This window comes from Mustela nivalis (genome assembly GCF_964662115.1).
Source record: "Mustela nivalis genome assembly, chromosome: 16".
Classification (NCBI taxonomy): domain Eukaryota; kingdom Metazoa; phylum Chordata; class Mammalia; order Carnivora; family Mustelidae; genus Mustela; species Mustela nivalis.
The window spans coordinates 8475176-8503079 of NC_139035.1; the positions used below are offsets into that span (position 1 = coordinate 8475176).

At 37.5% G+C, this 27904-nt stretch overlaps 1 protein-coding gene across 2 annotated transcripts in view; it reads right to left on the minus strand.

Annotated features, from left to right (window-relative positions):
* The window catches only part of AKT3 (AKT serine/threonine kinase 3), a 303429-nt gene that overhangs the window by 123029 nt on the left and 152496 nt on the right, over window positions 1–27904 (minus strand). For both annotated transcript variants that reach the window (XM_082702257.1, XM_082702258.1), the window contains 2 exons: window positions 21622–21733; window positions 8146–8290 (listed from right to left, as the gene is read on the minus strand). In XM_082702257.1, the coding sequence (XP_082558383.1) occupies window positions 8146–8290; window positions 21622–21733 (257 nt within the window). The remainder of the gene's footprint in view (window positions 1–8145; window positions 8291–21621; window positions 21734–27904) is intronic.

Here is a 27904-nt window from a genome sequence, read left to right on the forward strand (position 1 = left end):
ATCTACTCAAAAGCAAATTTTACCGATTTCTAAACACACTTAAATGAATAAGAATCCGACTGGCAATGGCTGCCTCACCAGCAATCGTGGATACTTTTAAGCAGTTTTCAGATATGGGAGACAATAATTTTGAACCTCAAATTCCTCAGCTACCAAGCTATCAGTCAAGTGTAGGGGCAAAAGGAAAAAAAGAATCATTTTAATTCACTTTCAAGGACTCCCTTTCTTTTATAGAAGTATAATTAATACACAATGTTAGTTTCAGGTGTACAATATAATGATACAACAGTTCTATATATTTCTGTGTTCACCAAGATAAGTGTACTCTTAATCACCTTGATCTCTTTGACCCACCCATCCCACCTGGCTTCTCTCTGACGTCTATCAATTTTTCTTTTTTTAAAGATTTTATTTATTTATTTGACAGACAGAGATCAGAAGTAAGCAGAGAGGCAGGCAGAGAGAGAGGGAGGAAGCAGGCTCCCTGCTGAGCAGAGAGCCCAATGCGGGGTTCGATCCCAGGACCCTGGGTTCATGACCTGAGCCGAAGGCAGAGGCTTAACCCACTGAGCCACCCAGGCACCCCATCTGACATCTATCAATTTGTTCTCTGTATTTAAGAGTCTGGTTTCTTGGGTCTCCTTTTTCCTTTGTTCATTTGTTTTGTTACTTAAATTTCACATATGAGTGAAATCATATGGTATTTGTCTTTCTCTGACTGATACTTCAAACTTTTTTTATACTCTCTATTATTATTATACTCTTATTATATTATTATTATTATACTCTCTAGCTCCATCCATGTCATTGCAAATGGCAATGGTTTGTTATTTTTTTGGGTTGAGTAATATTCCGCTGTGCGTGTGTGTATGTATCACCTCTCCTCACCCATTCACCTGTCAGTGAACACTTGGGCTGCCTTCAAATCCTGCCTCTTATAAATCACGCTGCAATAAACATAGGAGTATGCACCTACATTTTCAAATTGGTGTTTTTGTGTCTTTAGGTAAGTACCCAATAGTGGAATTACTGGATCATATGGTAATTCTATTTTGCATGTTTTGAGGAACTGCCACACTGTTTTCCAAGAACCCAAGTTTCTCAGGGTTTAGCATGGCCACTATCCCCAAACAACATGGCCATCAAAAATGTCCCCCACAAACATTTCTAAATACATCTAAGGGAGCAGTACCCTTCAGGGAAGCCTTTTGAGAATGTTCTTTAACAAAATTAGGATAAACTCCTAGGAAGTGAAAGACAGGTGTGTAAGAAATGCTGGAAATAACCCTGGAGCCCAGTAAGAAGTCTAAGTACAACATCTGAGAAACAAGTTGGTGCAATTCAAAATAGAAAGTCAGAGACATCTAAGAATGCCTTTAATTAATCAGCCTGTTCAGTTTCATTTCTCACTCTTAAGTGAGCTGATTATCAGGATTTTGCCAAGCAGACCTGCTACTTGCTCTCTACAGCCCCCTTTATGCATGCTTTTCCTGTTTTATGAAGGTTCTTCCAAAAATTGCCCTAATTTTGATATTGGTTGTCCACTAATGCCTTTCCCCCACCCAGCTTTTTATTTGTGTGGACTTGTCTCTTTTTTTGTGCTTTTACTACCATTTTAATGGGCTTTTAAGTGGAAGGGAAGATAACTGGGTATGCTCAGTTTATCATCTTAAATTTAAATTCAGTTCAGAGATCTTCATGAATAACAAGAACCTGGGTTTTATCCTATAGATGATCAATAGTTATTAAAGACTTTTGTGCCATTTTATAACTGTATTTTTTTCCTGTTTACCACCCATCTGAATCAAGAATGTCTCAAATCAATGATCTCACTTCCACATTAAGAAACTGAATGAGAGCACAATAAGCTGAAGAGAAGAAAGGAAATAATAAAGATCAGAGCAGAAATCAATTTTAAAAAATTTTAAAAGAAAAAAAGTAGAGGATATCATATTAGAAGATCAATAGAATTGATAAACCTCTAGCCAGATTGCTCAGGAAAATAAAGACGGAAGACACAAATGGCCAATGTTACGAATAAAAGAGCTGACATCATTCCAAACTCTACAGACATTAAGAGGATCACATGGGAATATTATAAACAGCTTTATGCCCATGAAATCAACAAGATACATGAAATGAATAAATTTCCTGAAAACCTTACCCTATCAAAGCTCACTCAAACAGAAATAGGTAACTTGAATGCCCTATGTCTACTAAGAAAATTGAATCTGTGGTCAAAAAACTCAACAAGGAAAACTAAAGCCAGGTGCTTTCACTGCTGAATTTTATAAACATTTAAAGAAGAAACGATACCAATTCCATATAAATTCCTACAGAAAGTTGAGAAAAAGAGAACACATTCCAATATACCCTATGAGGCCATTTTACCCTGGTAATCAAAATCAGACAAAAACATTACAAGAAAACTACAGACCAATATTCTTCATATACATATTTGTAAAAATTTAAAAAAATTTACAAATGCTTATATTTATTTTCAACATTATGTGCTGCCTATAATTTTGAAAATTTTTCCAAATGTCAAGTTACAATATCTTAACCATTCAATAATATCTTCAGTTCAAAAGTAGCAAAAGGTATCAGGGAAAATAAAAAAGTACATTTATATTCAACTCAAAATCAAACATGGCACTAAATATTCAGAATAGAGTTAACAAGGTTAGTGTCATTTGAATAGTTGATAGTATTAAGAAATTTTGTTTGCATTAATAGATTTCTAAAAACCAAGGGACACTAAATAACCACAAAGCTATCTGTGCGAGGTAGTCTCCAACAATGGCGGCCACTAGTCCTTTGACTCCTACGCACATGCCATTCTTCCCCTGAAGAGGCAGGCTCTTCCTCTCCCTTGGCTAGTCTTATGTCCTGCTTTGAACACAGAATATGACCAAAGTAATACTATGCCAGTTCCAGGTCCAGCCTTTAAATGTGGAAGCTTATGCTTTCACCCCTTGGAGAAGTCATAATTGAAAGCCAGCCTTCATGCTGTAAAGATAGATACCATGTACAAAGGGCCTGGGGGATGAGACACCATAAGCCAAGAGATCACATGGAGGAGAACCAAGAATCCAGAAGCAAAAGGATTTCTTGGCTCTTCCAGGCCAGCCTGTTTGCTAACTGAATGCAACCGCTTAAGAGACCCATGTGAGACCAGTACAAGTGGCCACACAAACCAAAAAATCATGAGAAGTAAGGTACCATTAGTGTTCTAAGACTTTAAACTTGGTAGTTTGTTCCATGGCAATAGTGAACGAAGAGACCTTATTCTTGTAACGAGGCTCTGAAATTATTTTTGGCTCAAAGCTTCATTTGAACAGTACCCTCCTCAATTTGTATCTAAATGCACTGAAAAATGATACTTGCTGTGTCCTATTATTAAATATCATATAATTGGAAACCAAATTCTTAGAGATAAAAATCAGAAAGGAATTTATAAATTGCTTTATGACATTTTCAGATGAAAAGCAAAATGTAATTATAAAATATTACTAGATTCCTTAACGATTGCAATTCTTAGAGAAAAGATGGTTTTATACAAGTATTATAGCCTTGTCCCTAAATTTCACAGCTTCTATTAGTTTGACTGCCAACCTTAAAAAAAGAGAATTTGTATGGAAATTAATATTAGTAAAAGCAACCTATGTGAAAAAAATCAGAAACAGATTTCATACCTATTTTGACAAAACTTTAGAAAAATTTAAAAGTATCTTTGATACCAAATGCTCACGTTTGGCACGGTACACACAGTAATTATCTAGTCTTTACAAATGAAATATAACCCATTACAAAATGTTTCCCTCTTTTAGATGGTGTTAAGGAGAAAAAATAATGGTAAGACTTTAATAAAAGATGACAGCACGGATCCTCTGCAGAAAAATCAATCCTCTAAAACCCAACCCCCCAAATTTATTATGTAAATATTTAACATAGTTCTAGTCTTTCCTTCACATTATCTCCAGCGTGTTGATGTAGCTCTTTTTGGTTAAGAGATGCACGGACATACACAACAAATGCTTAGTAAATGTATTTGAATACACACTAGAGTATAAGAAGAAGGCTAATTATGTAGTCCAAAATGTAAGTTAAAGAATATGAATATATATTTGAAGGTGAACACAAGAAACCTCTCAGCACGTTTGGTCAAAGAAGATAAACCCACGTACAATTTACAATGCTAAGAGCTAAACCAAGAGCTAAAAAGGGAGGCTCTCAAGAAATTCACGTTTGTCCAGCCAACCTCCCCGCCACGGATCTGCGGCTCCTTCCCTGGCTCGGCGAGGAGACGGAGGGTTCTGCAGGTCCCTGTGAACCTTCTTCACCTTTTCTCCACGTGCCAGCCACTAAGTAACAAAACTCCAAGGACCAGAGGCAGACACAATGGGAAGGTGGCATGTACTGCTCAGACTTGACGCCAAGCCAGGAGACCACAAACAGCTGCTCTCAGAGAGGCCCGTGCTGGGCACTTAAAAATCAGGCCAAACGCTGACTCGCACTTGGCTGTTGATCCTTGAACGCCGTGCCCTTCACATACCTGACCCTACAGAGAATGGCCGCTCGGCAGACCAAGATTAGGCCCTTCTGAGTCCTCTCATCAAATTCCTTTAAAGATCGTCTTTTGGTTGAAACACAGAACGGACCATAAATCTCGTTATGAGGCCTCTGCCCCTTTTCCACCACTTGGTGTGTTTCCTTAAGAGATGTTTCACCGGTGCTGCGGATACTGGGTGACCCGCTCCCACTAACAGTGGTCGCCAGCGCTGTGTTGGAGGCGAGAGAAAATGGCTCCGACAGTTCTCAGCGGAGTTAACACGAGCAGTAGCCCTTCCCTCTTCCCATCGCTCATTTTTCAAAAAGTGAACAAAGAAGAAAATGTACGCTGTAAACTATGAGAAAGGCATTCTTATTTCAGAATATCTGTTTACAGTGTCTGAGATGAAAAATAATCTGGACTTCAGTCATTCTTTTTATGAAACGTGATACACATAGAGGATGTAGTACTAGGGAACTAGGGAGGTGATAGCACTCTTTTACCCTTTTTAAGGAAGCTGTTAGGGCCATCACAAAAGAGTGGTACAGAGGTTCGAACTTTTTCTACATTCTTTGTCATTTAAAACAGTTTTTATACAATCTCATTTAAAATGAAATGAAACAGGGCTGCGTGGGAGGCCCAGTTGGTTGAGTGTCCGTCTCTGGATTCCAGGTCAGGTCACACTCTCAGGGTCCTGAGATCGAGCCCTGAGTCAGGCTCCAGGCTCAGCAGGGAGTCTGCCTGGGATTCTCCCTCTCCCTCTTTCTCCTGCTTACGTGCTCCCCCTGCCCTTTCTCTCAATAAATAAATTAAATAATTAATGAAGTCTTTAAAAAAATTTTTAAAAAATGAAATGAAATAATAACAAACAATATAAATCAGATATAGGTCACATAAGACAACGAATTGCCCTATTTTCAAAATACCATTCATATCAATTTTTAATTTCTGAGACCCAGTTTCAGTGAGATTTCTTAGAGAATCTGCTTTAAAAACCCTACTTTCTATCATTACTCTGTAATATTAAAATTCTACTGATTTTCCCAAGAGTACATCAATATATAATGAAATTAACTGAAACAGAGTAAGCACAACAGCTTGACATAAATATTTTGAGAAACCAAGTATAATCGTTAAGAATGTCTGTATAATTTTGTTCTCTAATATAACTTGGTCATGCAATGAGTCTAATAATTATACTGATTATAAAGGCTCATGAGATATCAATCAATAATAAGAAATAAGGTGCACATTGAAGTTAGACAGTATAAAATTAAAAGTCCTTACATGTTTGAACAAGATTTTAACTTTTCTGAACGTCAGATGAATCACCTACAAAATGGGATAATCAGGTTCACCTGATTTTTGAGAGGATTAAATGAGATAATATATCTAACAGTGCTGTCAAAAGCACAGCAGCAAATAAACTTAAAATAAACATTTACAAGTGATAATTAGTGAAGGTGATGAATTCGAAGATACTCCACACTGGTAACTGTGAAAGGAGGAAATTGCACTGTGCTTTTTAACATGATTTATACCCAGCCTTAACAGAGAAAAAGATAAAATAAAATCCACCATGCTTTTGCATTTTTACATCTTTGAAAATGTCTCTTTTCATTCAAAATTTTTGGTAAAAAATTCCCATATTCATTTCTAAATTCTCTCATCGATCAGCAAGAGTATTTCTAGTTAGGGTATTATAAACTCCCCACTTTCAACCTGTAACCGCCTCAACAGCAATGTAACAGTTATTAAGCAGTTTTAGGAATTTCAGCTAATGGGGGTATAGTGCTACAGATTGTTACTGGATGGGGTAGTATGAAATTCAAAGGACAAGATTAATTGGTACCTGATTTTAAATTTATGAGCAGAGCTACAATCTACAAGTGCACATAGACATCCAAAAGAAGCTTTCTTATCTCTGAGTAGGTGAGTAAATCTAGACTGTTTCTTTATTTTTACTTCTTTGCAATGACTAAAGAACAAGGGGGCATTAAGCTGACTTAAAAGAGGGATTCATTTCAACTAACAGAGGTAAGTCTTCAATGAAGACACAAAGAGTTCTCAGACATTTGACTAAGATCAAGACAGACTATTATAAGTAGAACAGAAATTTCAGATGAGAGAGAAATTAACTTCATCAAGTTCATACGTTTAGATGTGGAAAAAGGAGGATTTGAACTCAAGCAGTCTAACTCCGAAGAGTTCTTATTCATTGTGCTAAGACCAAATCACATGGGTAATTACATTAGAAATTAGCGTTTTCCTACATGGAGATTAAATTTACAATTCACTATAACAAATATATTCTAACATGATAAATGGCATGTTCATTTAATTTGAACACTTAGATCTTTAATCTTAAAATATCATTTTCATACAAGGAAGTTGTTTTTTTATTTTTTTTTAAAGATTTTATTTATTTATTTATAGACAGAGATCACAAATAAGCAGAAAGGCAGGCAGAGAGGTGGGGGAGAAGCAGGCTCCCCGCTGAGCAGAGAGCCCGATATGGGGCTTGATCCCAGGACCCTGAGATCATGACTTGAGCCGAATGTACAGGCTTTAACCCACTGAGCCACCCAGGTGCCCCTAATCTTAAAATATCATTTTCATACAAGGAAGTTGTTTTTTATTTTTTTTCAAAGACTTTATTTATTATTTGATAGGAAGACGGTGAGAGGAGGAACACAAGCAGGGGGGTTGGAGAGGGAGAAACAAGCAGGGAGCCTGATGCAGGGATCGATCCCAGGACCCCAGGATCATGATTTAAGCCAAAGGCAGACCCTTAATGACTGAGCCACCAGGCACCCCTAATTTTCTTTTTTTTTTTTAAGATTTATTTATTTATTTTAGAGAGAGAGTGAGTGGGGGGAGTGGCAAAGGGAGAGAGACTCTAAAACAGACTCCCCACTGAGCACAGAGCTCAATGTGGGGCTTGACCCCAGGACCCTGAGATCATGACCTGAGCCAAAATCAGATGCTTAAGCAACTGAGCCACACAGGCACCCAGCTTTTTAATTTTCTATAACAACGAAAAGCACAATTAATAACTCCATCAATCTATAAACTGGCATTTATTAATCTGGAAGACTCAGGGAAGGAAAACTCCTTTCCCACACTGGCTCAGGAGCAGCCGTTAAAATAAAAAGCTATTAGTGAGGCTGGGCGTCAGGCAGGAAGCACACCAGAACCATGTCTCCTTCTGCTTTGAGCATACAAAATACCAAATGGAAAATGACCAGATCATTAGGGAAAACGTTATTTCCAAGTTCTAAAATGGTATGAAAAACAGTAAGAGAAAAATGCAAATTATAAATCAGCACAATGGCACTTCACTCAACAAGTTCACCCAAAGTCCTATCAGCAGTCAATGTTAAGTGCCAACCCATGAAAATGAGGTGACATCTAAATTACTTGGTCTTAAACAATGACAGGTATTTCAGATTTACCAGGATAAACACCACCCACACCTACATATTTGCATAACATAAGATCATCCGCCAACGCTTCTTGCAAATGGCAATTTTAGTGTATTTCTTCCAGATACATATACTGTGCTGAGGAGGGAATACATTACTATTCTCTACCTTTCTTTTATGATGGGTTGTGGAAGCATCCATCTCTTCCTCCCCTATATTATCAATTTGTGAAGTTGGACTACAATTCATTCTTTCCTCTTCTTGTCTCTGAAGTCTGTCTGCTACAGCCTGAATGGCTTCTGTCCACTCTTCCCTATAAAAACAAGTACAGTTTGCCATTAATAAAGAATGGTAAATGATTCAAATATTTCCCTTTCGTAAAATATGACATCAACACAAATAAAATCTATTCCAGGATCACACACACCCATACATGGTAAACATATCCTCCCCTCCCACACTTAATCAAAGGTGAAATTATTCCCAAAAGCACTTAACATTATAGACCTTACAATTGTAGGAGCATTTATTTAAGTATAGAAGAAAAAAGAAGGAAAGGATTATAAGAAACCCTATAAAGGTTAAAAGCCTTTAAAAGTACAGTTAAATTTTATTGCCTATCCACATCTTACCTATAAAATAAATTGACTTCCTAGAGCTTGCTGCCCTTAAAAGACTTTTTTTGTTTAGCCATTGTTACGTTTATCATTGGTATAGTCAAGATCTACTGTGGTCCAATGGCAGTTCCAAGAAAAGGTTTTCAAAGTCAAAGCCTTTTACTATTCTTTTTTTTTTTTTTTTTAAATTTCTTTTCAGTGTTCCAGAACCAAATCACAGATAAGTTAAAAAAAAAAAAAAAGTCATAGTTTATAGGTAAAACAGTAAATCTCAGGAGCACTGGGTGAAATTTGTATTATCAGATCAAGAATCCTTCATTTCCATATAAATTTTTAAATTAGTGTGTGCTTCTTAAAGTCTGTTAGAATTTTGAGTGGAATTGTCAATTTGGGATAGATTACTATCTGAAATTAAATTTTCTACTCCATGAACATGGTATAGTCTCCATTTATTTAAGCCTTTAATTTCCCAATGCAATCTTTTATGACTTTCTGTGAAAACATCTTGGACATTTTAAATTTATTCAGAAGTATTTTATTTTTAAGAATATTTGTTTTTTTATTGAAACATAGTTGACATACAGTATTACACTAATTTCAGGTGCACAACATAGTTACTCAACACTTACATGCGCTATGAAATGTTCACCACATAAATGTAATTACCTGTTATGATACAAATTTATTACAATATTATTGATTATATCTGCTATGCTGTATTTTACACCCCTGTGACTTACTTTCTGTAGGTCTTTGGTAAAATGTCTATTCAAGCCCTCTGCCATTTTAAAAATCATATTATTGGGGGGGTGGCATTAAGTTATAGGAGTTCTTTGTATATTTTGGGTATTAAGCCTTTATCAGATATGTCATTTGCAAATATCTTCTCTCATTCATTATGCCTTTTTGTTTTGTTGATTGTTTCCTCTGTAAAAGCATTTTAGTTTGATGCAGTTTCAGTTGTTTGTTTTTGCTTTTGTTTGCCCTTGACTCAAAGAGAGATCCAGAAAGTACTGCTGAAACCACTGTCCTAATTCTTTGAGGGGTTTTATCATTTCAGGTCTTATATTTAGATATTTATTTCAGTTCAAGTTTATTTTTGTGTATGATGTTTAAAAAAAAAAAGGGGGCCAGTTTCATTCTTTTGCATTAGTTGCGCAGTTTCCCCCAACACAGTTGACTGAAGAAACTCTCTTTCCCTATTGTATATTCTAGCATACTCTATTGTAGAAGAAATGACAAAATAAGCATTGGTTTACTTCTGGGCTACCTGTCCTGTTCCACTGATCTGTTTGTCTGTTTTTGTGCCAGCACCAGACTGTTTTGATGACTATAGCTTTCCACTGAATCTTGAAATCTGGAATTGTGATACTTACTACCTGCTTTGTTTTTCTTTCTCAAGGTTGCTTTTGCTATTCAGGGTCTTCTGTGGTTCCACACAAATTTCAGTTTTATGAAAAAATTACTGATATTTTGATAGGGTTTGCAATGAATCTGGAGATTGCTTTGGGTAGTCTGGACATTTTAACATTAATTCTTCTAACCCAAGAGCATGTTATATCTTTCCAATTATTTGTATCACCTACGATTTCTTTCCGCAGTCTCTTAGAGTTTTCAGAGTGCAGGTTTTCAACTCCTAGTTAAATTTATTCTTTTTGAATCAATTTATTCTTTTTGAATCAATTGCAAATCTTAATTTCTCTTTCTGATAGTTCCCTATAAGTGCCCAGAAAAGCAAGACATTTCTGTATCTTACTTTTGTATCCTGCAAATTTACTGAATTCATTTATTAGTGCTACTAATTTTCTTGGTTAAGTTCTAGGGTTTTCCATATATAGTATCACTCACCTACAAAAAGTGACAGCTTTACTTCTTCCTTGCCAATTTGGATGCCTTTTATTTTTCTTTTCTGACTGCTGGGGTTAACACTTCCAGTACCGAGTTGATTAAAAAGGGTAAGAGTGAACATCCTAGTCTTGCTCCTGATTGTAGAGGAAAAGCTTGCAAATTTTCATCATTAAGTATGAAGCTAGCTATGCGTTTATGGACTTTACTGTGTGGCGGTACAATTCCTCTATACCCATTCTGTTGAGAATGAATGGACATTGACTTCATTAAATGCTTTTTCTGAATCTATGGAGATGATCATATGATTTCTATCCTCATTTTGTTAATGTGCTATATCACACTCACGGACTAATCTGTGGATATAAAACCATCCTTGCACCCATGGAATAAATCCTATTTGATAGTGAGAATGATCCTTTTAATGTACTTTGAATCTGGTTTGTTAACATTTTGTTCTAATTTTGCATCTGTGTTCATCAGAGATATTGGCCTATAATTTTCTTTCTATAGTGTATTTGTCTGGTTTTGGAATTACACTCATGCTGGTCTCACAGAATGAATTTAGAAACAATCCTTACTCTTTAATTTTCTAGGAACAGTTCGAGAAGAATAGGTATTAAATCTTCTATTATTAAATCTATTTTAGGTTTAAATTAATCTCATTAAATATTTCATTTAATTTGAGTTAATCAATTAAATCTTAAATTGAATACCTATTAAGTAATAGGTATTAAATATTTCATAAATTAACCTATGAAGCCATCTGGTCCTGGACTTTTTTACTTATTGGGAGTTATTTGATTACTGACTCAAATCTATGACTACTAACTGGTCTGTTTACATTTTCTATTTCTCCCTCTTTCATCTTGGAAGACTCTAGGTTTCTACTAATTTATCCATCTCTTCTAGGTTGCCCAATTTATTGGCATATAATTTTTCATAAGAATCACTTTAAACCCTTTGCATATCTATGGTGTCAGCTATAACTTTTGTTTCATTTCTAATATGGAGTCCTGTCTTTTTTTGTTAAGAGTCTGGCTAAAGGTCTATCAATTTTGTTGTGCTTTTCAACAAACTAGTTCTTAGTTTCACTGATCTTTTCTACTATTTTTTTAAGTCTCCATTTTATTTATTTCTGCTCTGGTGTGATTATTTCTTTCCCTCTACTAACACTGGGCTTGCTCCTCCTTTTTCTTGTTCCTTAGGACTAAGGTTAGATTGTTGGAGATTTTTGTTTTTTTCTTTTTTGGCAGGCCTGTATCATTGGAAATTTGCTTCTTACAACTGCCTTTGCTGGGTAGCAAAGATTTTGAACTGTTGTATTTCCATTTTCATTTCTCTGCATCAATCTTTTAATTTTCTCTGTGTATATATCTGTTAGGTCTGTCTGGTCTAATGAGTCATTCAAGCCACTGTTTTCTTCTTTATTAATTTTTTTCTGCATAATTTCTCCACTGATGTAAATGGGGTGCTAAAATCCCCTATTATGTTAATTTCTACTTTTATGTTTGTTAATTTGCTTTATATATTTAGGTGCTCCTATGTTGGTGCACGGAAATTTATAACCGTTAGATTCTTGACTTGATCCCTTCATCATTATGCAATGCCCATCTATGTCTCCTGTTACAGTCTTTCTTTGAAAGTTTATTTTGCCTGATAGGAGTACTGTTACCCCAGCTTCATCGTTGTCTTTTTTTTTTTTTCTTCACTTCCATTCATACAGTATAGTTTTGTTAGCCCTTCGCTTTCACTCTGTCTGTGTCTTAAGGTCTGAAGTGAGTCTCTAGTAGACAGCATCTAGCTGGGTCTTGTTTTTTTTCCCCTCATTCAGTCACCCTTTATCTTTTGAGTGGAACTGAAAGTCCATTTACATTAAAAGTAATTACTGATAGGGATGCACTTATTGCCATTTGTTGGCATGTAACAACTGGCATGTAGCCATTTTCTGGTTGTTTATAGTTCTTGGTTCCTTTCTTCTCCTACTCTCCTCCCTTGTGATTTTATGATTTTCTTGAGTGCTAAGTTTGGGTTCTTTTCTCTTTAGAGGTTTTGTATCTATTAAAGGTTTTCAGTATATGGTTCATATAAGGTTCACATAAAACACTCTATGTATATAAGTCTATTAAAGCTAATGTTCAATTAACTTTAACACATTCTAAAAGCACCATATTTTTACTACTGCTCTCCACATTTTATGTATTTGACTTCACAGTTTACATTTTAATTTGTATATACATTAATTAATTATTCTAGATATAACTGATTTTACTACTTTCATCTCTTGATCTTCATACTGGTTTTATAAATGATTGACTGACTACCTTTACCATATGTTTGCTTTTACCACTGAAATTTTTCACTAGTAATTTTCTTCGTTCTCATTATGGCCTGTCTTTTCGTCTTAAAAAAGTCCCTTTAACACTTCTTATAAGGCCAGTTGAGTTGTGATGAGCTTAACTTTCATTTGTCTGGGAAACTCTTTTCTCTTTCCTTCTACGGTGAATGACAACCTTGCTGAATAGAGTATTCTTGGTTCTAGTTTCCTTCCTTTCATCACTTAGATTGTATCATGCCACTCGCTTCTGGCTTGCAAAGTTTCTGCTGAAGGATCAGCCTTACCACATTTCCCTTTTATGTAACTTGCTACCTCTAAGATTATTTTTCATCTTTAATTTTTGATATTTTAATTATTGTGTGTCTTGATGCGGATCTCTTTGGGTTTATGTTATTTAGGACTCTTTATGCTTCCTGGACCTGGCTGTCTGTTTCCTTCTCCAGGTTAGGAAGTTTTCAATTCTTAGTTCTTCAAAGAAGTTTTCTTCCCCCTTTTCTCTCTCTTCTCCTTTGAGAACCCTATAATGCAAATATTACTAAGTTTGATGTTGTCCCTTACATATCTTCATATTTTTAGATTCTTTGACTCTCTGCTGCTCAGCTTGAGTGTCTTCCCGTACTTTTAGGTTTTGTCATTCGGATTGCTGATCTGTTCTTCTGCATACTTTAGTGTTCTGTTATTCCCTCTAAGTGATGCCTGCTGGTTGTGGAGGGGCAGGAGCAGCTTTGGAGGGACACCCACCAGGGCAGGTCCATACGACAGGTGTCTGCAGTGCTAGCAAGGCAGAAGGAGAGTGTCAGAACTGGTGCTTCCAGCACAGGGCCAACTACGCTGAAGGAGATCAAGAAAAATAGCACCTGCCAGTTCTTCCATTACTGGAGAAAGTTCCTACAGATTCCTGACCCTCCAGCACAATCTTGCAATCTTTACATATAGCGCAGAAGCTTTCAAACTACTGCCTCTGTACTGGGTCTCAGAGTGAGTGATACTGTGCACGTACTCTTTGAGAGTGCTGTCACATATAGCTTTCCTGGAGTTAAGACCCACTAATTTTCAAAGCCAGAGGCTATGGAGGCATGCCTTCCCAGTGCAAATCCAGGGCTGAGGTGCCCAACAGAGGTCCTCACACAGGACTTCTGCAACTGATAGCCCTCCTGTTTGTGGGTTAGCATATCTGAGGTTTAGTTCCCAAGTTTGTCTCTGTACCTCCTACTCTTCTTGATGTGGTTTTTAAAATGTATCTTTAGTCATGGAAGAGCTGTTCAGTAGTCTTCTCAAAGTGAGTTACTCCATATATAGTTATGGCAATGGTGTGACTGTGAGAGGAGGTGATCTCAAAATCTTCCTACTCTGCCAATCTCCCTTGAATAACATCAATTGACTGTTTTCTTAGAATGTTTCTTTCTTTGGCAGCATTCCTCACTTTCTTAGAGACCCCTTCCTGAGTTATCTACTCCTAACCATTTATGCTGCTGTGGAGGCTTTAAAATTTTTTTTTAATTTTCTAATGTTTTGGTAGTACTTACAAATAAAGTTGGTTTTGTATGTTTACCTTGTACCCTGAAGCCTTATTAAGTTGGCAAATGTCTAAAAATAAGAGCAGTTTTACATCTTTCTTTCCAATCTATTTGCCTTCTACTTGTTTTTCTTGTCTTAAATGACCTATATCAGACGATTAGTAGAATGTTAAATAACACTGGTGAGAGAAGACATTGCTACTCTGTTCCAGATCTTAGGGAGAAAGCACTGAAGGTTTTACCTTTGATGATCACATAAGCCATAGGTTTTTTTTTTATAGACAGAAGTTGAGTAAGTTCCCCTCTATCCCTTGTCAGCTGAGTGTTTTAGTGATGAAAGGGTACTGAATTCTGGCAAATACTTTTCCTGCATCTGTTGCAATGACCATGTGGTTTTTCTACTTTATCCTCTGAATATAGTGAATTTAGTTTAATGATTTCAGATAATGCAACTGAACTCTTTGGATACACTCCATTTGGTCATGATTTATTATTTTTTCCATATTTTTGGAATTTGTTAAAATTTTGTTAAGAAACTTTGCACTGATGTTTGCAAGTATATTAGATTATAGTTCTATCTTCTTATGATAGCTTTGCCTGGGTTTTGAAACAGGAGTGCCCTTTTAAATAAGTTGGAAAGTGTTCCCTTCTCCATTATTTTCTGAACTAGATTGTGTAGGACTGGTAATATTTTTTTAAATATTTGACAGAACTCATCAGTGAAGCCATCTGGACTTGGGAGTTTTCTTTGAGAAAAGGTTTTTAAATTATTAACTCAATTCTATTCATTGATATTGGCTGTTCAAGTTTTCTAATGTTTTCTTGGGTTGGTATATTTGTAATCTGTGTCTTCCCTCTTTTCTTCCTTTTCTTTAACAATCTTCCAAGATGCTTTCCATTCTTTTTGGTTTTTTTTTTTTTTCCCGAAGAATTAGTTTTGGTTTATTGATCATTTTGTTTTCTATTTCACTGATTTTTGAGCTCTAATGTCTCCTCTGGATTTTAACTTGGGTTTACTCTACTTTCCTAGTTTCTTAAAAAGAAAGCTTAGGTCACTGACTTAACTTTCTTCTTTTTGTGTACAGGCATTTATTGTTATAAAATTTCCCTCTAAGCACTCACTAATTTTTATATGCTTTATTTTCATTATCACTCATTTAAAAATGACTTTCTAATGGCTCCTGTGAATTTTGTTTTTGACCCAATGATTTTTTTTTAAAGATTTTATTTATTTATTTGACAGACAGAGATCACAAGTAAGCAGAGAGGCAGGCAGATAGAGAGGAGGAAGCAGGCCCCCCGCCGAGCAGAGAGCCTGATGCAGGGCCCGATCCCAGAACCCCAGGACCATGACCTGAGCCGAAGGCAGAGCCTTTAACCCACTGAGCCACCCAGGCACCCCGACCCAATGATTTTTAAGAGGTATGCTGTTTAATTTCCAAATACTTAGGAGCTTTTCAGGTTCTTATTCTTACTGATTTCGAAGCAATTCTATTGAAGCAAAAACCATATTTTATATAATTTCAGATATGCTCAATATATTAAGAATTGTTTATGATCCAGAATATGAGCTGTCCTGGTGAATATACCATGTGCGTTTGAAACAATGTGTATACTCTCATTTGGGTTTAGTATTCTGTAAATATCAACTACATCAAGGTGGATGACAGTGTTATTCTAAGACTTTGCTTAATGTTTTCCTCTAGCTGGTCTAACACTTGCTGGAAAGAATTTAAAAATCTACAAATATGGTTGTGGGATATTTTCTCTGTCAACTTTTCTCTGTACAATTCTGTTACTGCATGTATACATATTTATGATTGTTACAGCATCCATATTAATTGACCCTTTTGTCATTATAAAGTGTCCTGGAATTCTCTAGAATATTATTTTATTTTGAAATCTGATATAGCAAATCTCTCCCCATGGTTATTGTTGGCATAATATATTTTTACTAATCCATTTATTTTCAACTTAGCTATGTCTTTATAATGCTTAAAGTGCATTTCTTATAAATAGCACATAAGTTGGCCTCGTATTTTTAATTCTGAAACTCTCTGCCTTTAAACAGCAGTGTTTAACCCATTAATACTTAATTGAACTATATATATGGTTACACATAAGTCTACCATTTCACTTTTTCCTACTTTCTTCCTCTTCTTTTTTTCCTCCCTGTTTTTGTTTCATTATTTTAAAAATTTTCAGAATTCCATTTCATTTTTCCTGTTGGCTTCCCTGCCTTGTTTTTGGCATACTTTTATATATAACATTAACTTCATACAGTCAACCTACATAATGTACTCCAGATTAATAAATTTTTTATGATTCTATTTCTCCTCATATCAGCATTCTGGTCATCATGTGCTTGCCTTCCTTTTAGCAATGAAATCATAACATTCATCCTCAATTTAACAAAATCTAATATTATATGTCCATACTTTTTTTTTATAATTTTTTATTCTTTATAAACATATATTTTTATCCCCAGGGGTACAGGTCTGTGAATCGCCAGGTTTACACACTTCACAGCACTCACCAAAGCACATACCCTCTCCAATGTCCATACTTTTAAGTCTTCTAGGAAGCAGTGATGTCATAAGACATTAGCTTTCATTTTCCCTCAACCTCAGTTTACATATTATTATTTTAATTTTTCATTATTCATATAATTAAAGCACAAAATGTTATTATTATTCATAAGATCAATACTCCTTTGGTTTTACCAACTTATTTACCATTTTGTTTTTCATTCCTTCCTACATCTCTTCTCCCATCTGGGATTATTTTTAGTCTGTCTGAATAATGCTGTTAGTATTTCCTTTCCTGCAAGTCTGCTGGTGAGAAATTCTATCATTTCTTAACTGAAGTTATTGAAATACTTGACTGAAATATTTTCATCTTAGTTTCACCCTTGGAAAGTGGTTTTGCTCATCAACACTTATTTTCTTTCAGCACTTTAAGAACATCATTCCATTATCTCCAATTATCATTCCATCCCATAAATTCCATGTCAGTTATTTCTATTGATAACACCTTTTGGTCTAATTGATGCTCTTTTGAAGGCAACTTATCTCTATTGTCTTTGAGGATTTTCCCATTGTCTCTGTTTTCAAAAGTCTAAGTGGGTTTTCTTTGTATTTTTCCGGCATGAGATTTTCAGGACTTCCCAAATACGTGGTTTGCTATCTTTAGCCATTTTAGAAAATTTTCAGCCATTATCACTTCAAATATTTTCTGACCCATTCTTTCTCTCCTCCATTTTGAAACTCCAATTATGTATATGTAAGATCTTCTCGCTGCATTCATCTTACATTGGCTTCTTATTTACTTTTATTTTCCGTCCTTACGTCCATGTTTCATTCTGCATATTCTGTTATAACCTATGTTTGAGCTCCTAATTTTCCCCATTGTTAGGACTAATTTACTGTTAAAACTATCCACCAGTACTCATGATTTAAAATTTTTTTTTCAATTTTAGAATTCCCTTTCTTCTTTTTTATAATTTCTAGCTCTCTGATGAATTTCCTGTCTTAAATGTTATTTCCTTAAATATACTCACACAGAGTTCTTTTCATCTCTGTTCGATAACTCCATTATCTGGAGAGCCTATTCAGTTGTCTGTTTTGTCTCTGTGATTTCAGAATCTTTGAACCTTGGTGTACTTGTTTATTTTTAAATCCTATCAAACGATGTACATTAAAATGTAAAGAGAGTTTGAGATTGTTTATATTTACTTTTAACAGTTCCAAGGAGACTTAGCAAAAGTAGATCACATTAACCAAACTTAAGACCTCAAATAATTGAAAGCTACACTTCAATCCTTAAGTAAGGATAAATCCAGTTTATCCTTTCTTCTAGTGCCAACCTAAGATGTACTGACATACCATGATCCCTCTTTGGTAGGCCCTGGATTCCAGGACATGATTCCCACATCTGACAGTTATTCCAAATGTCAGCGTCTCAGATACTTCTAGAATCGGCAGGCGAACCCTAGTAAAAGGGTGGGCTCATCTCTCTGGGTTTCACCCTTCCATAAAGTTTTGTTCCCATCATTCTTCACAGGTAAATTGTCCCGTGTATGCCTTTTTTTCTTTTTAAATTTTGTCCATCTTTTCAGAGAGTTCTCAGGTTGACTATTGACCTAAATTACCTCACTCACCAAAATTAAAATATATCTGGATGCTCTGCAGAGAAGTATTGGGTCCAAATATCTCACTAATCAAAGAAAGCAAGCAATCTTCTAGTTCCCTCATAATGTTTAGAAAATGTACTCAATTTGGAAAACAGAATGGAGCCCCCCCATGAAGCAAATAAATTTATCTATTTAAAGTATACATACTACTTAAATGAAAATGAATCAATTTTCATAAGCTGATCATTCATTTAAAAATATGCATTTAATTAAAATGCCTAATATATGTATGCTAGTAAATCTCAGTAAGCCATAGTGTAGTACGAACTTAGAGCCAGAAGGGAAACCCTGATACTGTAAACATGTACAATGAAGTGTTCTAGGTAAAATGATAACACGTTTGCACTGAGAAGAAAAACAATGTTAAGTCTGGAGTGGGGACCAAAGGAGCGAAATGATTTGTAAATGAGGATGTACACGGTGAGCTGGTACAGGAAGAAACAAGCAAGGGAAGGCATGTCTGGTGTAAGGGCAAAAAGGCCTGGAAGCCCCACAAGCGATGTGAGAGTCACTGCAGAACTGGGACTTGGGAAACGACAAACAGCTCCCTGCAGCTGTGACAGAAGTGGGTACAGGCGTGCACGTGAACGTGTGTGGGCGAGTGTAGTGGGGCCATCCTTGTAACAATGAGAGTGATTAGCTCTAAGAAAGAAAAATACTCTCGGTTGTAAAGTGGATGTCCCAGTGTAACAAAATAAACTGTACATGAAACATATTTCATATATGACGGTGAGTAATTTGAAGTGTGTTCAGTAAAACCAGAGCAAAAACAAACGAGTATGCTATCACAAAAATTATGTATTAGTTTAAAACAAAAAAATAATAGGCCATCCTACCTGAAAGGAAGAGACAAAATTACTAATATCTGCAGATACTATGCCTGCAAAAGCTAAGAACATTTGGGGGGAAAAAAAGTAGCAAACTGAAGTTTTGCTTTACTCTAATGTTTGCTTTTACCTGAAATTTTTTCCTTTCTTAATTTTTTTACTTCTAGTTAAGGCCTTTTCCTTCCCTTAGAAGTTAAAAGCTTTATTAGCCTTCTCTAACAAAAACCATGTGGTCTTAGTGCTAGAATGACAGAGAAATCAAAGAGAAAAAAAAAAGAAAAAAACCTAAAAATACAAATATTTATGTATATGTGCCATCAGTAATCAATGAAGATGGAATGGATTATTCAATGAAAAGAAATGAAGAACCAGGGGCGCCGGGGTGGCTCAGTGGGTTAAAGCCTCTGTCTTCTGCTCAGGTCATGATCCCAGGGTCCTGGGATCGAGCCCCGAATCAGGCTCTCTGCTCAGCAGGGAGCCTGCTTCCTCCCTCTCTCTCTGCCTGCCTCTCTGCCTACTTGTGATCTCTGTCTGTCAAATAAATAAATAAAATCTTTAAAAAAAAAAATGAAGAACTGAGCTGGTACAATAGTCTCATGCCTTGGAAAATGCAGATTCTAAATGTCTATCATGCAATAAAACAAATAGAAGGTTTTTTTTAGATTAAGATTAGAGATACATATTTCATTTACAACAAGAACGGATTTTAGACTGGCAGACAGAACATAGAAAATACACAGCTTTTCTAGTTCTCACTACATTTTTTCTAAGTCTTCATTAACATTAAAGTCATATAAAACCTCCAAGCACCAGATTCTAGATGAATGTAGAAAAACACACCCCATGGTAAATATAAAGATGCTGTTTTTTCATTTTTTACTAAAACTGCTTTCTTCTAGTCATAAATGCAAATAAAAACTGATTGTTCAGAAAAGTAGCGTGATATATAAATGCAGGAACTATTCTGAAGTCTTAAGACATGGCGTAAATCCAGCTTTGCAAACGTAAATGGCAAAATTAATCATGCTTCAATGAGATGTTGTAAATCCACTAAGAATAATATTTCCATTCATTCAGCCAGTCAACAAATACTACGCTGGATCCTGGACTAGGCTGTAAAGATAGAAATTGAGCAAGGAAAATACTATCCCTGCTAGTCAAGAACCTCACGGTCTAGCGAGAAAGGCAAACAAAGATTACAGGGCTGACAGCCTGGATATAAAAGGTACAGGGACAGGCTCGGTCTCTAGCGAGTCAGAGAAGGTTTTGGAGGAAATGTGGTGTTTGAAGCTCAGATCTGACAGATGAATGGGAACTGGCCCAATCATGGTTACGGGTGGAAGTCTAAACACACTGAAGACTTAGCAGATAGAAATGCCCCGGGAAGACAGGAGTGGACAGGGAGAAAGACGTACGGAATTGTATGTACGCTCAAGACCGAAATATGTCTGCACAGAGTAAGACCAGGAGTGTACAAAAGAAAATTGGATCTATCCTTAACTCCGGTTATAAAATTATGTTTACTGATCAAAAGCATTATTAAAATAATACTTTACTATTTACTAGGCCTTATGGGAGGTTATTTCTGGCTTTTTTTCAAAAATCTTAGACAAGCCTCCTAAGACCTGATTTTACTCATTTGGAACATAAACTAGTAATATTTGACTTCATGAAGTTGCTGATTTGGATCAACCATGATAACATCCGTGCAAGAAAATGGTTTTGTGGTTGGGCTTGTTGGACTTAACTCAGTTAGCACCAGATAAAAGGGTATAAAAACAGAACTAGGGGGTTGGGGGGCAGAGGTTGCAGGAATGCACCAATCTGGAGCATGACAATATAGGCTCAGGGAAGTGGCCACTCCCCTCTTTAGCAGTGAGGCCGGTGGAGGCCAGTGAATCCTGGTCCTGGTTTTTCAGGGAGCTTAGTTCCAGTCTCAGGATCCTTCCCTGCCTAACACTCGGGCAGCCCCTGCATAACAGCAGCGCTGCTTGAAACCTGTGCCAGGACCAGCCTCGAGATTCCAAATATGAACACAATCAATTTGACCATTTTTTAAGGTAGTTTAGTTATAAAAACGTCCCAGTTTATATTTCAGTTTTTAAACGTCTTGGTTTTTGTTGAGAAGAATATCTTACAGCAGTTCCTGAGGTTGTTGCAAGCCCCTGTTATCATACCAGAAACAATTAAGGGACTACAGGATTTGACAAATGTGTTCGCACAGATTCACAAATGGGGACGTCAGATACACATACATCTTTACACCGACTGTTGCTTTTTCATGAAATAGGAAAAACAGGTTTCTTACCTTTCCTCTGGAGTATCTACATGAAATGTTCTCTCTATAACAGTGGTCCACTGAAGACATCTGATAATAAATGTGTTTGGCTTTGGTCGTTCTGTTTTCATTAACTGGCATTCTAGAAATAACATAAAATGTCTCTTTGAATATACTTACATTCAAACCACAAAGTAAATAGTCGAGAACGACAGAGTTCTGTTCAAGGCAAAACCACTGCCCTCTCACAGCTTGTCACGGGCCTCCCCTCGGGGTGTTCACAACTTGGCCTCAGTCTTCCTTTCCAATCCAACACCCATTCCGGCCACATGCACTATCAACCAACCAAACTGGATGACTGGAGTTTCCCCAGATACATCTTGCTCTGTCCTGTATCTACACCTTCACTCCAGCTGCTCTTAGTACCTGGACTGGCATCCGCTGAGTTCACCCCTACCCCCAAGTAATCACCTACACTCAAAAGAATACCTACCCTCTAAGGCCCAGACCCAAACCTACATTCCCCTCTCCATATTCTCATTATTGTATCCCTCATGTTTCATTATCTTGTATTATTATTTTTCACTTAAGAAGGAATCCTGATCCCTTGCCAAACTGTACACCCTTTGACAATATATACCACCTAAATTCTCAGTCATCACAGCCTGTGGAGCCAGTGAGTCAAAAGGGATAAATTATGTCAGGGAATATCTCAGAAGACTTCAAAGAAAAGTAGCATCCTATAGTGGCTAAGAGTGTGGACTCTAACACCAGCATTCCTGGATTCAATTACTTTTCCTACCATGTAACCTTGGACAAGTTAAATTAATCTTTCCGGTCTCCAAGAATTAAAGGGGAAACAAGTACCTACATCATAAAACTGGTGTGGGAATTAGGAATAAATCAGTAAAATACTCAGCGTAACGTATGACACATAATAAGCTTTCAGTAGATGTTAGCTATTATCATCAGGTGTACACCTGCGTGGATTTTTAAGGATATGTAGTATTAGATGACAACACAGAGTAGGGTAGAGTTGTTTACTGACACTGCTTTTTGGAAGAAACAATTTCCCTCCAGCTGACAAAGTCAACAGTGTTTTTACTCAGAGTCTGCGTGTTCTGTCCTACCTCTATTAGCAACCATCAACTACCATCTCGAAGTCTCTATAAGATCCTACTGTTGGCCACATTGGACTAGTTCATGGACTCCTTTCACCAGAAAAGATCATTCACCCAAGGATCTCTGCTTCGTTTTCTTCTCTTTTCTAACAAGGTTTCATGGCTTCAGCCATCATCATCTCTTGGTGGGCCAACAGAAAAATTCAAACCTCTTCCCATTTTGGATCTGCATTTTGTGATACCCATGATGAACTCTACAGGGGCGGTATCTACCTGGCTGACCTGCTGGGTCCTACAGCCACTGTCTTTTCTCTGGATTCTGTCCCTCCTCCGGCTTTCCTCACTTCCCTACCAGCCATACCGGAAACCTGGGCTGCTCCTGTTTGATACTGGTAGTTATCTGCCTTCCCCTGGCTTTCACCGAGGACGCAATTTTGCTTCCGACTCTCACAGCTCAGTGCCTCAACCTGCCCAGGTGCCATAAAGTTCTTCCTACTCAGAAACTTGAAAGGGTTAGATCCGCTGTTACCTAAAGCTAGGAAGTGTATTCTAGAAGACGTCGGAACTCAGGACTCGTGATGAGCAAGGGGGATGGACAGAGTGTTGAATCACTACACTGTGCTCCTGAAACGGATACTACACTGGATATGAGCTCACTGGACGCTAACTACAAACCTGAACTCATCCCAAAGCGAACCGATCTCTCCCACCCTCGGTCTCCCGCCGTCTGCTACTGCTCCCTCCATCGCACACGGCACCAACCTCACCTCTCAAGTGCTCAGGTCAAAATACCTGGACTCACCCTTAGCTCCTCTCCTCTCTTCCCCTATCTCATTCTAGAAATCTCGTTGGCTCCTTTCAAAATCAAGATCCAGTATCACTCCTCACCTCTTCCACTACTGTCAGAACAAATCACCATCATCTCTCACGTGAACACTCTGAAAACTCTGGAACAGCTCTCCCTGCCCCTGACTGGAGTCTGTTCCCAACACATGTGGCAGGAACCTTCACATGATCAGCTGCCAGAAAAAAAAAAAAAAAAAAAAAAATCCTGCAGTGTTTCCAGTTCACTAAGAATAGAAAACAAAGGCCTCTCAGTGAACAGCAGGGGTCCTACACAATCTGGGCCTCTCACCCACCCTACTTAAGTTTCTGACCTCCTCACCTAGTCAGTACTCTCTCTCAGGCCCTGTGCCAGCCCCCCCCCCCCGGCTTCTGGGTGTTTCCTCGAATGTGGACTGCACCCTCTGTGCCAGCGTTCCGTCCGCTCGCACAGCCCGCAGCGAACCCCTCCCCACCTTCGAGTCTCAGTTCAGATCTCACCTTCTCACGGACGCCTACCTTGACCATCCTAAACACTGTGACCTGCACCCCTCAGCCAGGACTCCCCCAGCCCTCTGACCTGTTCTACTTTTTATTTCATTCCATGTTATCTTCAAACATATGAAATGACTAACTTAGTGTCTTTTTTGCTTACTATCTCAACAAGAACATAAGCTCCACTGATCTTAGCACCAAGAACTGTGCCCACCTGTGCCTAAACAGTGTCTGTTTTTTAAAAAGATTTTATTTATTTATTTGACAAAGAGAGACAGAGAGAGCACAAGTAGGCAGAGGCGTAGACAGAGAGATAAGGGGAAGCAGGCTCCCCATTGAGCAGGGAGCCCGACGCAGGGCTCGATCCCAAGACCCCGAGATCATGACTTGAGCTGAAGGGGAGACGCTTAACCCACTGAGCCAACCAGGCACCCTCTGCCCACTGGAATTTAACGATCAAGAATTCAAGCCGGTGCCAGGGTCATGTTGTGCACTTCCACCAGATATATTCAGAGACGCGGGCGCAGGCGGAGCACGGACGACTGGACTGCAGCAAAGCTGTACTTGAACCGAGTCGGTTTGGCAAAGCAAGAAAGAGAAGAGAGGATGCAAGACACATGCGTTGAGAGAATCAAGGGACGAGTTTAAGCTGGGTAAGGAGGAAAGCGAGGACCCGGTGGTCTGTAAGACAACAAAAAGTTGGCAGATTCAACATATCATACAATCTATTGTTTCACAGTTAGATATTGTACAGCAATGCTACGTACATTTTGATATACGAATGTTAAAAAACACCAACTACAGAATGCCAATTTATATTCTTGTTTGAAATACGAAAGTTTTCAAACACCAACACCATAAATAGGTGTAGTTTACACGTATCCCCAGAGCGCAGACCCAGTCCAATTCTCTTCGCAGACCACTGTTCTTCCAATGTATTTCCTTCTCCACAAAACTCCTATTAAGTGTCTGGCCAGGGTTTATTTAATGCAGGTGAACGCGATGTCCTAGCAGAGAAGCCACCGAGAAATTAGAAATTCCATGCCCCACTCTCCCCCCCAGTGCCTGTGACGTGAGAGCACGTAAGGGGACACCGTAAATACCTCAGGACTGAAGTGACTGAGCGGTTTTTCACGTAAAGAACAGAGGACAGACACTCCAAAGATGAGTGGGCCCAACAGAAATACTCACGAATGAACTCAATGAAGCAGAAACAGGAAGAACAAAAAAGGAAAGAAGGCCCTATGCAGTCCACCTACACCTCAGCTGTATGCCTGCTGTGCTGATGATGTCAAGGTGACTAAGACAAGAAACTAAAATCGGAGCTCCAGACCCGAGTCCAGCGTCTCCCACACCGGCAGCGGGCGGTGATCCTAGGCAGAGGGCACCTCCAAGCCCCCAGGTTTTTCAGCTTTAAAAGAGCTACCGGGAATCAAAGTAAGATTTTGAAGGAAGCATATTTTCAAAATTATACCTAAAAGAAGTTTCAGTGATAAAATTTTAAGAATTTCTCCTTGCTATAATCCAACAAGCTATTTAAAAAATTACATATAGGACTCTAAGTGATTATCAATGACTGTAATTTACAAAAATGACAATAGAAGTGATTAATTGCCATTCTCAAGCAGACTACTGAAAGGGAACTGTTTAGAAAATGAATTAAATGTTTGTATTTATGAAAAAGGATGGCTTTGGAAAAATATCAGAATAGTAATACAGTGATCTAAGTAGCTACACACAACTTGGCTATTTTGATGAAATATGCTAAATATCCATGGCCTCAACGACATGTGCCAATTACGGGTCAAGCACTATGGAAGATTCTGGGCTTAGTAAGAAAAATGAGTAAGAAACTCTACGTACTTACAGCACACACCAAACTGTGTTATTACTCATTCTAACACCTGTAATTATAAGGCAACATTTCACACGTGATTCAATCAGGTCCTTCTGAAGCCTAGTTGAACAAAGCGTTACTATGAGCAAGCCGTAAAATTTAGAAATAAGCCTACATTTTATGTTTCGAAATGCTCTATAAATGAACCCTGTTTCTAAATAATCCTAAACTGAGACAATAAAAGAGAGAAGCAACTACCAAAAACGGCTCAAGATATTCAAGTGGCACTTGGGTCAGTACCAAGGGAAGAGGACACTCCACCACCAAAGCCCAGGGTTTCCTGCCGTACAGCACATGCAGGTTAGAGCTGAAATCTGAACTCAGAACACTTGACCCTTTACGTCACCATGTTTGAACAAGTGGGCCAGGAAACAGAAAAGCTCTGGGTTCTTTTTTGCCAGCCATAATACAAAATCACAGACATATCCTACAATGAAGAAAATGAAGAAAAATAGGGAAGTTTTCAGAACATGGTTCATTCCTGAACTCTCATTCTTAAAGGGGACTCTTAGTCTTTTGTTAAAATATTGCAATTTTTAAATTTAAACTCAATTAGCCAACATACAGGGCATCAGTAGGTTTAGATGTGGAGTTCAGTAATTCACCAGTTACCTAAAACACCCAGTGCTCGTCACATCAGGTGCCTTCCTGAATGCAATCCCCAGGTACCCCATCTTCCCTCCTACTCCCCCTCCAGCAACCCTCTGTTTTCTAGAGTTAAGAGTCTCTCCTGGTTTTTCTCCCTCTCTGATTTCTTGCCATTTCATTTTCCCTCCCTTCCCCTATGATCCTCTGCACTGTTTCTTATACTCCAGATACGAATGAAACCATACGATACTTGTCTTTCTCTGACTGACCTGTTTCGCTCAGTATTAATAACCCTCCAGTTCCACCCACTCTAATTCTTAAAGAGAATGGTGGTTAATAAACAGATGAGCCAATACCTCTTTAGAAGAGTATTTTCCTTTTAATTATGTAAAGGTTCCCAATTCAAGCTGGGCCGCATTAAAATTTTAAATCCCAAAGCAGAACCTTCCAATAATGATTCTAAAACACTATTACCCAAATAATTAGCTATGATTTCTGGAACTATTTAACATACAAGAAAAAAACACATATTCTTTTATAAAATGCCAGGTAGCTAACTTTTATTATATCATGGCCCATAATACTTCCTAGCAAAGTATTTGTTACTGATACTTGAGGTAGTCATACTAAGCTGACCTGAACAATTTAAACTACAAGCTAAATTTCAAGTGTTCTGCTTATTTTTACACATTCTGAACCACAGACGACCAAGTTTATTTGAAGCTGTAATTACTCTATAAACCTGGAGGCCAGTTAGAGGAACGGTAATGCACCAGATCAAAAAATATATGCAGAAAAGAATTTATTTTATATCACCTGTTTAGAATTTATTAAAAATATTAGATTTTATTCCAACCTCTACAACTCCTTAACTGCTCATATTTTTGTTATAAAAATAAGTTCTACTAATATTCAATGTGAAAAACAAAGGCACAATAATAGACTCTATTTATAATTAAATCACATAATGAAATAATGCTGTCAGTTATCATCATAACGAGAGTGTATTTTTGAAACCCCAGATATAATACTATTGTGGATATTATTTAAAGAGGACACAAAGCATTTCTTCCTTTGGTTTAAAGTTTTTACTATTTGGGAACAAAAACGCATAGTGTGTAATTAAGACTTAACACATCAGTCCTAAAGAGACTCATTCAGTCCAGAGAGAGAGAGGAGTGTGACAGGTGCGCTGGTGCAGAGCAGGTCCCGGGGAGAGTGTCTGTTCTGTGATCACTATGTGCACAGCACTGCAGACAGCGTCCCCCATTTCATCCAGAGGACAAGTCTACGAGGCCGTCTTGTCTTCCGCTCCATAAATGAATGAACTGAGAGTAACTAAACAACTCGCTCCAAAACACACAGTTTGAGAGCAACTTTATAGGGATCT